At 31.1% G+C, this 13595-nt stretch overlaps 1 protein-coding gene across 1 annotated transcript; it reads right to left on the minus strand.

Annotated features, from left to right (window-relative positions):
• Positions 1–1237: 1237 nt before the first annotated feature.
• Positions 1238–2549, minus strand: LOC133703544 (stem-specific protein TSJT1-like). Its single transcript, XM_062128141.1, has 3 exons — positions 2215–2549; positions 1874–2114; positions 1238–1774 (listed from the first exon to the last, which is right to left on the minus strand). The coding sequence occupies exons 1-3, from the start codon at positions 2424–2426 to the stop codon at positions 1460–1462; spliced, it is 768 nt and encodes a 255-aa protein (XP_061984125.1). The 5' UTR covers positions 2427–2549; the 3' UTR covers positions 1238–1459.
• Between the last annotated feature and the right edge of the window lie 11046 nt (positions 2550–13595).

A 13595-nucleotide genomic window follows, 5' to 3' on the forward strand; every position in this document is an offset into this window, starting at 1 on the left:
TTGCTGCTTTCACTTCTGCAGAACCTCATTGCTACTAAGGTTGGAGTTTAGAAAATAACAGGCATGACAGTATTTGACAAATCAGAGAAGAAAATTTACAACCCACTGCCTGATTTAGGGGTTAGCTATGTACGGCAGGTGCAGTGTTTTTAGTGACCATTAGCATTTTGAATACCATAATCTGATGTTCCTTAATTTTGTTTTGCTTGATGCTCAAAATATGCGGCTCAATGGATGGTTATTCAAACAGTCAATTTGGCAAAAATTACCAAAGAGTTCTTTTAGGTTAAATTGAATCGTTGGTCATCTTGAGTCCTATCCAGATTTGGGAATCACTGCATGTGTATACTGCCTTTATTATATATCGAAATGCATTTGTTAGCATCTTCTAATGAGATTTTGTTTTTCCAATGAAGTAATTTCTATCCTTGGCAAAACATGTGCATGTAAAACATTGAATATGAGATCTGAATCTAGCTTTAGATTATTTATCTTGTTCAACTAGTCACCTCCAGTTCATCATATGTGGACAGTTCAGGTTTAATGCATGATCTAATTGCTGCTATTATGAATCCTTGCGTACTCGTAGGATCTCTCACCTGTAGCAGATATTCGTAGACATGAATCCTTATCTGTTCTGTGCCGTGTGCAGTCCAAGGAGCAAAATGTGTTAATTTATGATCCTACGAGCATTCATCAATTTATACAAAAAGCCCTTGTTCAACTACCTTCGTGGACTATTTTTTGTCCCACCTTGCAGCTGCTTCACTGACTTGCTGCTGTGCTTCACTACTAATCTCTCCATTCCCAGGAACAAGGCCAGATGGATTCCTGTAAGATGATTCCAGGATTGGGGAGGAGTGCTGATGTATAAAACATCTTTTGCAAGCATTTACTGTGATAAGAAGAATTCAGCCATGACGTTTTTCAGTTGTGAGATACTGAACTCATTTTATCGTGATTCATGAAACCCTACCTGTATCACGAAAGCCAGTTAGGCTTTCGAATCAGTGAATCTAATGATTTTAGATTGGATCCTTGGCATTCATTAATAATCTGCTTCCAGTACAAGACCCACTATGCACGAATTGTAACCTAGGTAGGCATCACGATGCCGAGGCCATCAAAGACAGAATGTTTAATCTTTACATTACCATCTCTGCTAGGCATGAAATAAGTGAAGATTGCTTCTGGATAGATTTAAGATTTGATTATAATGTTTGCATGAGAGAAAAAGTTGAGAAACACAGGACGTGAGTAATATAAACATGAAAACTGAAAATACAAAATGCAACAAAGCTTTAAAGGATTGCCAGGGGGGGGATTCATCGGCCGCTAATTTTCTCAATAAAAGCCGATGATGGAAGCAAATCTAGGATAAGGAACATGTACAGGAAGCTGGAAACAAGAAAACTGAGAATTCAAAATCAATCTAAAAATCACTGCAGTCTTTGATTAGTTAGGCCGTTGAACCTCCCAAAGCCCAGTTGGCTTCACTTCCAACACGAGGCATGCTGCTAATCCTAGAGTGAACATCAACCTTGAAGTTAGCCCCACACATTGCTCCCTCACTGTCAATCCTCGGCATTGCTTTCATTTTGCTGCTTGGATGCTCAAAGCTCGTCAAGCCCTGTTCACTGTGGAACATGCACCCTGATGGAAATGGAGCAAATGATTTAGCACAGCTTCCTTTTATCACCTCCAAGTTGTCAGAAATCACCACTGACCCATCAGCTGCAATACCCCAGAATAGCCCAACACCTTCATTTTCACCCTGCATTACAAATGCTTGCAAAATTATTTCCCATTTTCCAGAGTCATTAAACATAATTTCATCCATTCTTTAAGAGTTTCTAGAGTGGCTTAAGCTTACCAGTGCAGCAAACACCTGTCCAGCCTTGGTATCGTAGACCACAAATCCAAACCTGCCATCCAGATCCTGAAGAACCTTGTGAGCTGGATATGGGCCACGGTCACGGAGGGTACGATATGCTTCAATGATAAACATAGCCTCGTTGGTGCACTTTGATAGCCCATACTGTTTATTGAGACTGCAGAGGTTGTTCAGGCTCCCCAAGAAAATGCAGTATATGCCATCCAATCCACAGAGCAGCCTGCAAATCCGTCATGTTCAAGATCAGTTCACGGGCTACATTAAACTAGACAAAAACAAAGACTGAAGACTGAAGATCAGATCGAGATGTAATAATTTACCTTTGGTGTCTGGGGTAAGAATTTCCTGGTTGAATATAAGTAAGCAGTGCAGCATCTCCAAAGCTCAGTGAGAAAGCATTAGGAGGATTAGCAGAGACAAAATCCTTCACAATCTCTTCAGGAAGCTTTGGTTTTCTCGACGAACATAAGGAAGCTGGGCTGTACAGCTCCTGGGGTGGATTCACTAACCCTTTGTTGAATATTGCCAACATCTCTCTCTTTTCTAGGTACCCTTAAATGCTAAAAAAAACCCAGAAATCTTTTTAACCAATGAGATTGAAAGCAGAAAAATAACAATGATGGGAATCTCAAGAGGATACTAATGGTGGAAAATGAGTGAGGCTTGCTTCTCTATATATAGTGCTGGGGAGTGATGTGTGGCATAGCGTGGCAACATTATCCAAACTCGTGGATCCCACAAATTTTTTTTTCCAAAAAAACGATATACTTTCGTTAAATGGATAAATAAAAAGATAATCTTTTCCTTAAATTTTGCTCCAAGAATATTCAATGATTTAATTTAGGAAGAGCATGTGACCGGTGAGCGTGATGACGCTCTTTTTATAGATTTTTTAGACGAGGATATAGCATAAAAAATTTATGAAACGAGGGAATTAGTCTTTGTCTTATCCAGATGAGGTGAGCTGACGCTGACAGAGAAATGAGGCGGCAAAATTAGGCAAGTGGTTAAAAAACGCGTGCCATGTCTGGATTGCGTCTGAATCAACCAGCTCCGACCCAGACCGTAGTTGTATGAACCCGGTGCAGCTTGGCAGGTCGATCCGGTGACTGGACTGATCTGAATTTATTAAAAGACCAGCTGGTGGAATAATACAGTAAAACTCGATTGACCTGGCAGGTTGACTCATGACCCGGTTGACCTGGGCGAACCTGGACGAGACCCCATTTTTTTGTTCAAATATGATCTTTCTCCTATATCCTTTTTTTTCATATTTTTTTAGTTGGTTATTAATATTTTTTAAATTTTACTATATAAATATTAAAAAAATATGTTATTTTTTAATAGAAACCTTTATTATATTAATTTATGTTCTAAAGAAAAAAAATTATTTTTTTAATGTGAAATTTGAAATCTTTTCATATATATACTTTATGTTCACAAGAAAAAAGTTATGTTTTTTCAATGTGAAATTTAAAATCTTTCCGTATATATACTCTATTTTCACAAGAAAAAAGTTATGTTTTTTCAATATAGGATAAATTTTTTTTTTTGGTTTAAATACTTTAACTTAAAAGGATAACCTAATATCTTTTCAATGTGGGATTTGAAGCCCTTTCATATATATATATATATATATATTCACAAGAAAAAAATTATGTTTTTTCAATGTGAAATTTTAAACCCATTATTATATATACTCTTTTTTCCCAGGAAAAAAATTATGTTTTTTTAATATGGGATAAAAAAATTTTTTGATTTAAATATTTCAACTTAAAAGAATAATATAATATCTTTTCAATGTTGAATTTGAAACATTTTAGTATATATACTCTATGTTTACAATAAAAAAATATATTTTTTCAATGTGTGATATTTTTTTTGATTAAATACTTCAACTCAATGCATAACATAATATTTTTTAAATATGAGATAAAAAAACTTTTTAAAATATTCTTTTAAACTTCATTATTTATAATATGTATAGTCTATATTCACATTGATTTTTTTTTAATTTTTTTATATAAAATATTAAAACTTTAAATATTTTTTAAATTTTTTCAAATTGACCAGGGTTAATTCATAAAACCTAAGACCCGATCCTTGACCAGGTCAACCGCGAACCGGGTTTGATAACTATGACATGAAGCATCTCTAACCCAAACCGGTGGTTGTCAGCTCTAATTAATTTTGTCATTATAAATAAAAGAAAAAAAATAAATAAAGAGAAAGGACATTAACCCAAGCATTGGGTTAAAAGAAGGGAAATAATCTTCAATTAGCTTTTTTATTCTCTTCCTTGCAATGGCCTGGCGTGCTGGGCATAGGCCCGTGCGTCTATATTTTTTTTTTAAAAATTTTATATTAGATTAAATTTAAATTTAAATTAAAAAAATCATTTAATTCTATTAAATTTATGATTATAATTACAGGGTTAGCGGGTTAAATCACGACATTTAATTATTATTTTTTTTCTAATTTGTTTTTTTAATTAATATATTTTTTAAAATATTTTTTTAATTTATGTTTCAGTTAATAACTGTCATATGCACTAAAAGTATGATTTTTAAAAACATATAAAAAACAAATAGGGGTAAAAAATAGATATGATAACTGCATCTTTTTTTCAATGTTTACGATACAAAGTCATTGAAAAATTTATTTTCTTTTGATTTTGTATATTAAGTTTATAAAGATAAATAACATCATATATTTTTTTTAAGAGATAAAACAGTTTCTTCGAGAAATAATTATCCTCAAAATAATTTTAAAAATCAAAACAAGTTTTATTGAGAGGTGATTACTTTCAAAGTAGTCAAAATAAACACAATTTTATCAGGAGACGACTACCATCTTAATTAAATAATCAAATAAATGGTTTCATCAGAAGACAACCATTTTAATAATCAAATAATCTTATTGAAAAGTGATTACCCTAAACAACAAACATAGTCTAATCGATACAAGTAATCAAACATAGACTATCTTAGTATCAAATAATCAAATAAATATTCTTATTAAAATGTAATTATTCTAATAATTAAATAATCTTATCAAAAAACCAAGTACCTTAAGAAAAAAAAAACAAAGATATTTTTATAGAGAGTATGAGTACTTTTATAATCAAATAATAAAACATAGTTTTATGGAGAGACGATTGCCCTCGTAACAATTAAACAAATACAAATAGTTTTATTGGAGCTCAACTATCCTTACATCAAATAATCAAACAAATAGTCTCGGAGGCAACTACCTTTTTGGTTTTAAACCCTTTTCTGCTTTTGGTTCTCGTATTCCTTATTCCCAACTCTACTATTCGAAAATATCTGTCGTGAGACCCATCAACTTGGATTGCCCCCAAGTCTCCTTTTTATGATCGAGTTCTCTTTATTAATTAATTTAGCAAACTCATGCATATCTCGCTCACCTCACTTTTCCTCATCAATTGCAAATAATTTTTTTTTATTGAAATCAAGCCAAATATTTTTAAAGTAATTATTTCATATTTTAGGTAGTGGTCGTTTTGGATATTCCTGCAAAGCATGTGGTGCAAATAAAAAGATAGAAAAAGAAAGCAAACAAGACGTGCAAAGAAATTAACTGCATAACCTTTTACTAATATTAAATGAATACACTTAAGCTAATAAAAAAAGGTTATTTCCAGCATCATCTGCCAGATTTATTGAAAATACAACGGTAAAAAAAAAAAAAAAACAAAAGAACTACTTAAAAATAATAGAGATTTATTCGGTGAACCAATTATTGAGTTCCTCAACATCTAGATATTTTCTGACAAGTTAGGCTATGTCCATTTCTTCACTCAATGCACTGATGGATTAATAATGTATATAGGGGGAGAAGTGTCGTGAATATAAGGAATATACATCCTCTTATCATCAGGCTCATGCTTCTTTATCCAGGCCATTCTCTTCTCCCCTTTTAACCTCGTCATCCTCTGGTAGTCCTTGTGGTTAGAATTAATACCTAAACCAAAACATTGATCCGTACCCTTCAACTTCATATAGTGTACCCTTTCTGGTAGGCCGATTTTCAATATAAGAGTAGGTAGTATGTCATACTTGACCATGCATTTTGTAGCCAACTTAGCAGCTTTGGATAATGCACAACTTCTTCTTCTTCTTTTTTATCTTGTTCTCTAAAATTAGGTCTACACCGGTAACATCAAAAGTATACAGATCCCCATCTCTTACACCCTTTGATTCAATGTATAACACTGTCATATTCTTCAATACTATCGAGGTTTCTTCAATCTTCATGATAACTAATCTTCTATTTGCAATATATTTAAACCTTTAATGTAAAGAAAAAGTGATAGCTCATGCCAAATGAATCCGGGTTCTTTTTAACAACATATTGTAGCTTGGTTGAATGTCTTTCACTTGTAAAGTGACTTGGAATTACTGAGGTTCAATCTCCAAAACAATTTAAATATCACCAATAACGTACTTTGGTGTCCCATTATAAGCTTGAGCTATCATCTTACTAGATTGCATACGAGATACCTCAACTGATAACCTTTCAAGTATACACTTTAGGACGACATTAAAAGATGACCCAATATCATTCAAAACCTTAGCGATCATATAATCCTTATCCTTGTACTTGATTGTGATATGTAACACCTTATTATGCCCAATACCTTCCAGACCTAACTCATCTTCTATAAAACATAAGTAATTGGTAACTTTCATGGATTTGAAAGTAATGTCTTGAGAAATATTAGACTCATTCAAGATCTTTTGCAAGACTTTATAGTATGGTTCTAAGCTTAATATTAGTGAAAGTAATGAGATCATGACTGGTGTCTTTTTTAATTGATCAACCACACTATATTTATTGTGCTTAATTAGCTTGAGGAATTTGACAATCTCCTTATCATCCACTAAGTCTCTTCACCTTAGGTGTTTTCAGTTGAACATTCAATCATTTTCCTTTTAGGATGGAGCATCATCCATTTCAAGTTAAGATGAGCACCTCTTTTATTTTAACCATAAAAGTTTGTATGAATATAGGAGACTGGTTAGTGTGGAAATGATATCCATAATCATGAAGAAGTGATTAATAATTATCATATTTATGAGATATAAACTTCTACAATATCAACTTGGGTGGCCCATTCTCACAAGATTGGCATCGATAAAAAGTAGACTCTACGTTTTCAGTAGATACCATACCAATCTCTCATGCTTCTTTATATTTTTAAACATAAGGACACTAAGAATTACTAAGGTTTAAACCTCTTGGTGGAACTCTTTGCAATCATTAATATCATGCCCCTAACTTTTGATAAACTTGTAGAAATGTCCTGTATGCAGTTCATATTGTATTTCTTTCGTGCTGCTAACATAGCCGGTGACTTTCAATATATCAAACAATGTTGTTATTGGCATCTTCACAATTGCTTTATCTTAATCAATCATTGTATCTTCAAATACCAATATATTCACACTCCTATTATTTTAGCCTATATGATTTGGGAGATGGTTGATATTTATATTAGGTAAATTTAAGTCTCATTCAAAAGCTATCAACTTATATTTAATAAGCAACCCCACCCATTTCTTGATGCATTGTAAGTGACAATGCTATAGCCTATCATCCTCGAATGATAATCATATTTCTTCTTCAGCTTGTACCGGTATGGGTAAGGTGGTTGGATATATAGTAGGGGTCAATACTGCTTGTTGATAAAGTGGTAACACTAATAGAGGATAATGAGCTTTTAGGAACTGGGTATCAAATGACATTCCAAGGAACCCAACATTGATTACAACCTTCAATTGAGTACTCTTCATCTGGCATAGGTGAAGACTTGGTGGTATTATGTCTGGTGTTGTAGAAGCCATGAGAATGTGTTGTGGAGTGTGTATTTCTAAAACATTCTCTTTGGAGGTTCCTTTCCTAAATGGCCTAGTTTACAGGCATGCTCAAGCAAACTAGCGAGCTTAGGTATTTCGCTCATTATCCGTTCTTTTTCCTTATTGTAATTTTTTTTCAAGGAGAGTCTTTTCTTTGTTTTCTATTTTCATTCTCATTCTAGTGTTGTAAGTATAAGAAGGAAGTTCGACCTTTTAAGGATGAGATATGTTTTATCATCTGTTAATGAATGAATGAACACATGAATATGCATGCTAAAAATTAGATAATATAATGAGTGACAATGGTTGTAAAAATTATCAATATTATTTAAGAACTATTCCTAATTTATAGTCTTTTAGAAGGCGGGCTTTCTTTTCTGATTTTGACACAATCATTATTCAAACTCAATCCCAAGAGAGTATTTTTAATGTGTGTCGATTGATAGAATTAAACTATTAAAACATATTAATCCATTTATTTTAAAAATAAAACTTGAAAACTTTCATTCATTTGAAGATGTTAGAAATAATTTAATACATTGTCCATACATTTTGGGAAGGTGATTTGTGATCTCTTTCTTCCTAAAATATGAAAATAACCTAAATTATTAACCCATTCATTTTGAGAGGAAAACACTTAACATTTAATCTATTAAAAAAATATGAAAATATATAAAAATAGTTCACTAATACAATTGACTATTCCTGGCCATATGCTCTATAAACTCTACCACACTTGTATATCTATTCTATAAAATCTTGACAATGTGCTAGGTAGATCTTGAAATCTTTGGGTCTATATCCTAGCTAAGGGCTTGCAATCTGTTAGATATTATAGATGCACCTATTGCTGAACTACTTTTATATATATATATATATATATATATATATATATATATATATTTCAAATATGCTAAATTTGTATAATTAGCCTTAATCAAGACATCATTGAGGTCCATCCAGTGCTCTATTTGTCCTTGTTATTGGCATTAAAGTTCTTCTTTATCTCTTTTAAGCTTAATTGCATCACTATTAGCATGCTTTTATAGTGTTACGAGGTGGCTTACTCTTTTGTGATAAAACGATTTGCTTTCTTAATCTCTTTATTAACATTTTATGCTTCCTTGAGTTTGTTCTTCAAGCTCTTCATCTTTTCCCTTACCATTTCTAATTCTTCTTCAGCCTGGAATCTAGCTAGTTTTTCCACTCTTATATCAACCTCTAGCTTTTGGTACTTGAGCCATAGCTGTTCGGTGGTAACCTTTCCCTCTTCTTCACCTAACTTTCTCCTTTTACTCTCTAACCCCATGTTTTCATCTATGCTTGAAGTGTCTATCTTTTCTAGCATTTTAAAATTTGTTTTCCCTTTAGTGGAATTTAACGTAGCCATCCTAATGATGATCTAAGGTAAGTAATTGCTCACTCTATTTTGGAGCCATTATGTTTATAATTCAGAAATCAAAGGTCCATGCTCGAACATTACTTGTTCAACCAGTCCTTGAGTCATCTAGTCCTGTTTAATTTGTTTCAGTATAACAAATAAGGTCGTATCTTTATGACTACCCCAAAACTAAGCAAGGTCCGCAGCTCTTAGAATACATTGTCAATACCCCAATTTCTTTGCAACAGAGAGGGCATATGATCGACATATCCAGTGCCCCAATCAAAGGAACATATAGATGTTGTCCACAATAATCCATATATGGTTTTGAACCCTACCAAATTGCTCTCTAAGTAAATAAGGTGGTCGATAGTTTTATGGAATAGCTTAATCCACTTTTCTTCCGTAAGTGTTTGCCAATTAATGTTTATAAACTCCTATAAAGGTTTTTGGTTCACTTACTAATCAAATATTAATATTGATTCTCCCATCATCATGTAACTAACCATCCAAATACATAAAAGTTATACATAACAACACATAGTTCAAGACTAATCAAACCTGATGCTGAGAGAAATAACACTAGCCTAAAAATACCAAATGCCAATATCTAAATCTTGCCAGTAAGCCATCTTGGACTTTTAACTTTTTATTGAATAAATCTTCCCATATCTCTCAAAGTTAACTTCTAGTACCTGACTTTTTCTTTACTATACCCATCTTCGCATCAGTATTCAAAAGCTTTGAAATCCATTAGAAGGCCTTGTTGTCAAAGAATCAATTCAACTCAAAAGCTTAAGCTGTTAGATGAGGCTCAAAGATATGATTTATATTATTTTCTAACACACCCTCTCAAGTGAAAACCCTTTGGGCTTGAAACTTGCACAAACCCACATTACCATGTGCTTAATTTTTATCAAATAAATAGGGATGGTGAGATTCGAACTCGTGACCGCTTGTTCATCAAGGTTCTGATACTATATCAAGGAACCATCTTAACCCAATAGCTTAAGTTGTTAGATGAGACTCTAAAATATGATTCATATTATTTTTTTAACACTTGTGTGCTGATGATAGTAATAGATAATGTATACAAAATAAGGTATTTGCAGTAACTGATGATATTCTTTAATAATGGATACCATATCAATTGATTTGAATGTGAAGCATTGATATGATGAGTCTTAAAATTATGCCATAATGGCTAACTTCTAATAAGGTATTTTAAAACTTTTGCCGAGCTTTCATACTTCTATCGAAATTCATGTTTATTGAAGATGTCTAGGTTTTCCTGACATATCTAAAGTTTGTTAATATTACTGATGAAGAGCACATATCTCATATAAGACAAGTCACCAATCGATTTATGGCGTAGCCAATCTTCCTCTTATGATTGTAATGTTTCTGACTCTTTCTAGAACTGCTCTTGATTATAATTTATAATTTTGGTTATCTTGTCACCTATTTCTAAAATATTATAATCAAATTTTAATATTAAATTCATGAATTCATATTACAAGGAGACAACCTAGAAAATGAATTTATCCATTATGTGTGGGGAGGTTGGCTAATATATTTATCTTAAAAAGAATCCTTTATCACCTAAGTAATCAAACTTAAAAAGGCCGACTCGAGGGAAATACAGACAGGGAAAAACCCTATTGGTTACTAATCGTGACCATCTAGACTTTCAATAAGAGTCTTGAGTTTCATTAGTGTTAGTCTGAGGTATAACCCATCAAGGCACCGCCGATTTTCCAATGCTAACTTAAGCGAAGTATATGAAAAATAAAGTGTCATGTAATGAGGGCACAAGAGCAAAACAATATTTTGGGTTTATCAATTACTAGTAAGGGAAAAGTCATAATTAACGCCATACTAACTACCCTGTAAACTAAAAATTCATTACCTTAACAGGCCGGTTAAAGATGAATAGGCAGGTTAGATCAAAACATGGTGCGTCCTTCTTCTTTCCCTTCGTGCAAACTGCCCAGACACTCTTTACAGACTGCTATGAAAAATGTCTCTTCTTGTCTTGATGGGTCGTGATCACTCCCTCTAGCTCATTCTACGTCTTGCACTCTCTCTAATTACATCATGCAACATGTCTGACTCTTTTAGAGTATCTGTGATAAAGTGGATAAAACCTTAGACAATGATTGGCAGAAAGCTTAACAACACTTTGTGCACAGAATTATGAGACACACACACACACACACTCACAAATGATAGTATAATATTCCTATTACGCTCTTTTTATACAATTTGGTGTGAATGTTTACAATAAATTTCGAAAGGTGTAGGGTTATAAAATTAATAAAATTCAGTTTAGAACTATAAAAGGATAGAATGGGACAGCTAAATAGCAATAAATTAGCTTTAGCACTTGTGCCATGTTGAAGGGTACTTTTCAAAAGATAATTTTTATTTAATTACTCAATGATTACAATAAATATTTGTAAAGGTCTGAAATATTTAAATTGTGAAAGATAAAATGCATTTTTTAAGTTGAAGCCCCCATTTCTTATTTATGTATTTTTTTTGTTACGAAGAAAAAAATATTTTTTTATTAACAATGTTGTTTTTAAAATATAAATCCAATATAATTAAAATAAATATTTGTAAGAATTTAAGAAATTTAAATAATGAAGTGAAAAAAATATATTTCTTTAACTGATTTCTTTTTAAATGAAAACATTGTTTTTGTTAATAACATGCTTTTTAAGCAAAAAATCATCATGCTTAAAAAAAAATATCATCATCATTTTTATGTGACTATATACAAAATAAAAAATAATAATTCATTAAAACAATATAAAAATTAACAATCACTGTTGAATTCTCATTGAATATTAATGTGCAAATTCTTTTTTTGCATATTAGACTCATATATAATTGTTAAAAAAGTGGTTGCAAATATAAATATAAAAGATCTAATTTAATTTAAATAGTAATAAATTAGTAGATTACGCTGCTCTATGGGTCAAATAATTTTTTTTATGTGAAAAAAGAATGTCCAACTGTTTTTTCTATCAAAAAATAATTTAATCATGAATTCACAATATGATGTATATTGAATGATTTTTTTTAATATTGATACGACTATATATTGGATGATATTAGTTTTTAAATATTAAAATAATGACATATTAGATCGACATGAGTTAACCTGTCAAATTAGCTACCTAGTTACGAGATCGTGATAACCCTGTAAAAAGAAAATCAAAATAAATTACGAAAACTAATTCCTAATTAACTCAATGTTCAATGATGAAATTAAAAAAAAGAACAAAAAAACTACTCGAGTTAGCTTATTAAACCGGTAACCTGGATCATAAGATTGAGATAACTCCATTGAAAGAAAAAAAATAGAGCATGAAATCTAATTTTCAACTAACCCAATGTTTAATAATGAAATTAAAAAAAAATTAAAAAAAATTAAAAAAACAAACTAAGTCAACTTGGTTTAACATATTAAACCCGCGATTTTGTTCATAAGACCGAGATAACTTTATATATATATAAAAAAAAATACAAAGCTCTATTTCCAATTGATCCAATTTTGTTGGTTGAAATAAATAAATAAAAAAACTAAATCCATGAGATCGAGATAACTCCATAAAAGAATTGAAAAAAATTATGAAATTTAATTTCCAAACAACCTAATATTAAAAGATGAAATTGAAAAAACAAATCCTAGTAAAAAAAAAAAGATTGAGTTGTTGGAGGGTGAAATTAAAAAAAATCAATAAGAAAAAATTATGAAACTCAATTTATAACCAACTTAACATTGAAGAACAAAAAAGAAAAAAGATTAATTAGAAAAAACGGTCCAAAATAAAAACAATTCAGGTCAATCTGGACTAACCAGTTACACCCACAACATAGATCATGAAATCAAAATAAATTTTTAGAAAGTAATAAATTTTTTTATGAAACCCTATTTTTAATAGATCTAATGTTGAAGGTTTTTTGAAAAAAAAAACACTAAATTCATGAGATTGATATATAACCCAATAGAAAAGAAATACAAAGAAAATCACAAAGCATAATTTTTAAAATAATTTAATATTGAAGAATAAAATTAAAAAAATAAATTAAATTAGTTAATAATAATGAAATAAAATTATTTCAATAAATAATATTTTATGGGTATTGCTACACTGGCTTATGACTTATCAAGATCCTTTAATGTTTGTTAGTTAAAAAGTATGACATAATCAAATGACTGGTTTAATAGCATTGCAATTGTTAATTTAAATAATATTTTATTTTAAATTAAAAAAATAATTTTCTGGACCTAATAGTTAACACCCATGCCTTTGGTATATAAAAAATAATTTGCTCCTCCACCCTTTTATATTGAGCGGGCAACGTGTCGTATATTCAATATAAAAAACCATTGTAGCAGACAGCTCGCCAATAGAGTGTGTTTAGTTTT

Source organism: Populus nigra, chromosome 9 (genome assembly GCF_951802175.1).
Source record: "Populus nigra chromosome 9, ddPopNigr1.1, whole genome shotgun sequence".
NCBI lineage: Eukaryota > Viridiplantae > Streptophyta > Magnoliopsida > Malpighiales > Salicaceae > Populus > Populus nigra.

What these genes read in the sequence shown, in the direction of transcription:
- LOC133703544 (XM_062128141.1), bottom strand. Translation starts at nt 2,426, where the DNA reads ATGTTGGCAATATTCAACAAAGGGTTAGTGAATCCACCCCAGGAGCTG. An exon ending in TCTTACCCCAGACACCAAAG is followed by an intron (nt 2,115 to 2,214) that starts GTAAATTATTAC and finishes ACGGATTTGCAG; the next exon opens with GCTGCTCTGTGGATTGGATG. An exon ending in GACAGGTGTTTGCTGCACTG is followed by an intron (nt 1,775 to 1,873) that starts GTAAGCTTAAGC and finishes TTTGTAATGCAG; the next exon opens with GGTGAAAATGAAGGTGTTGG.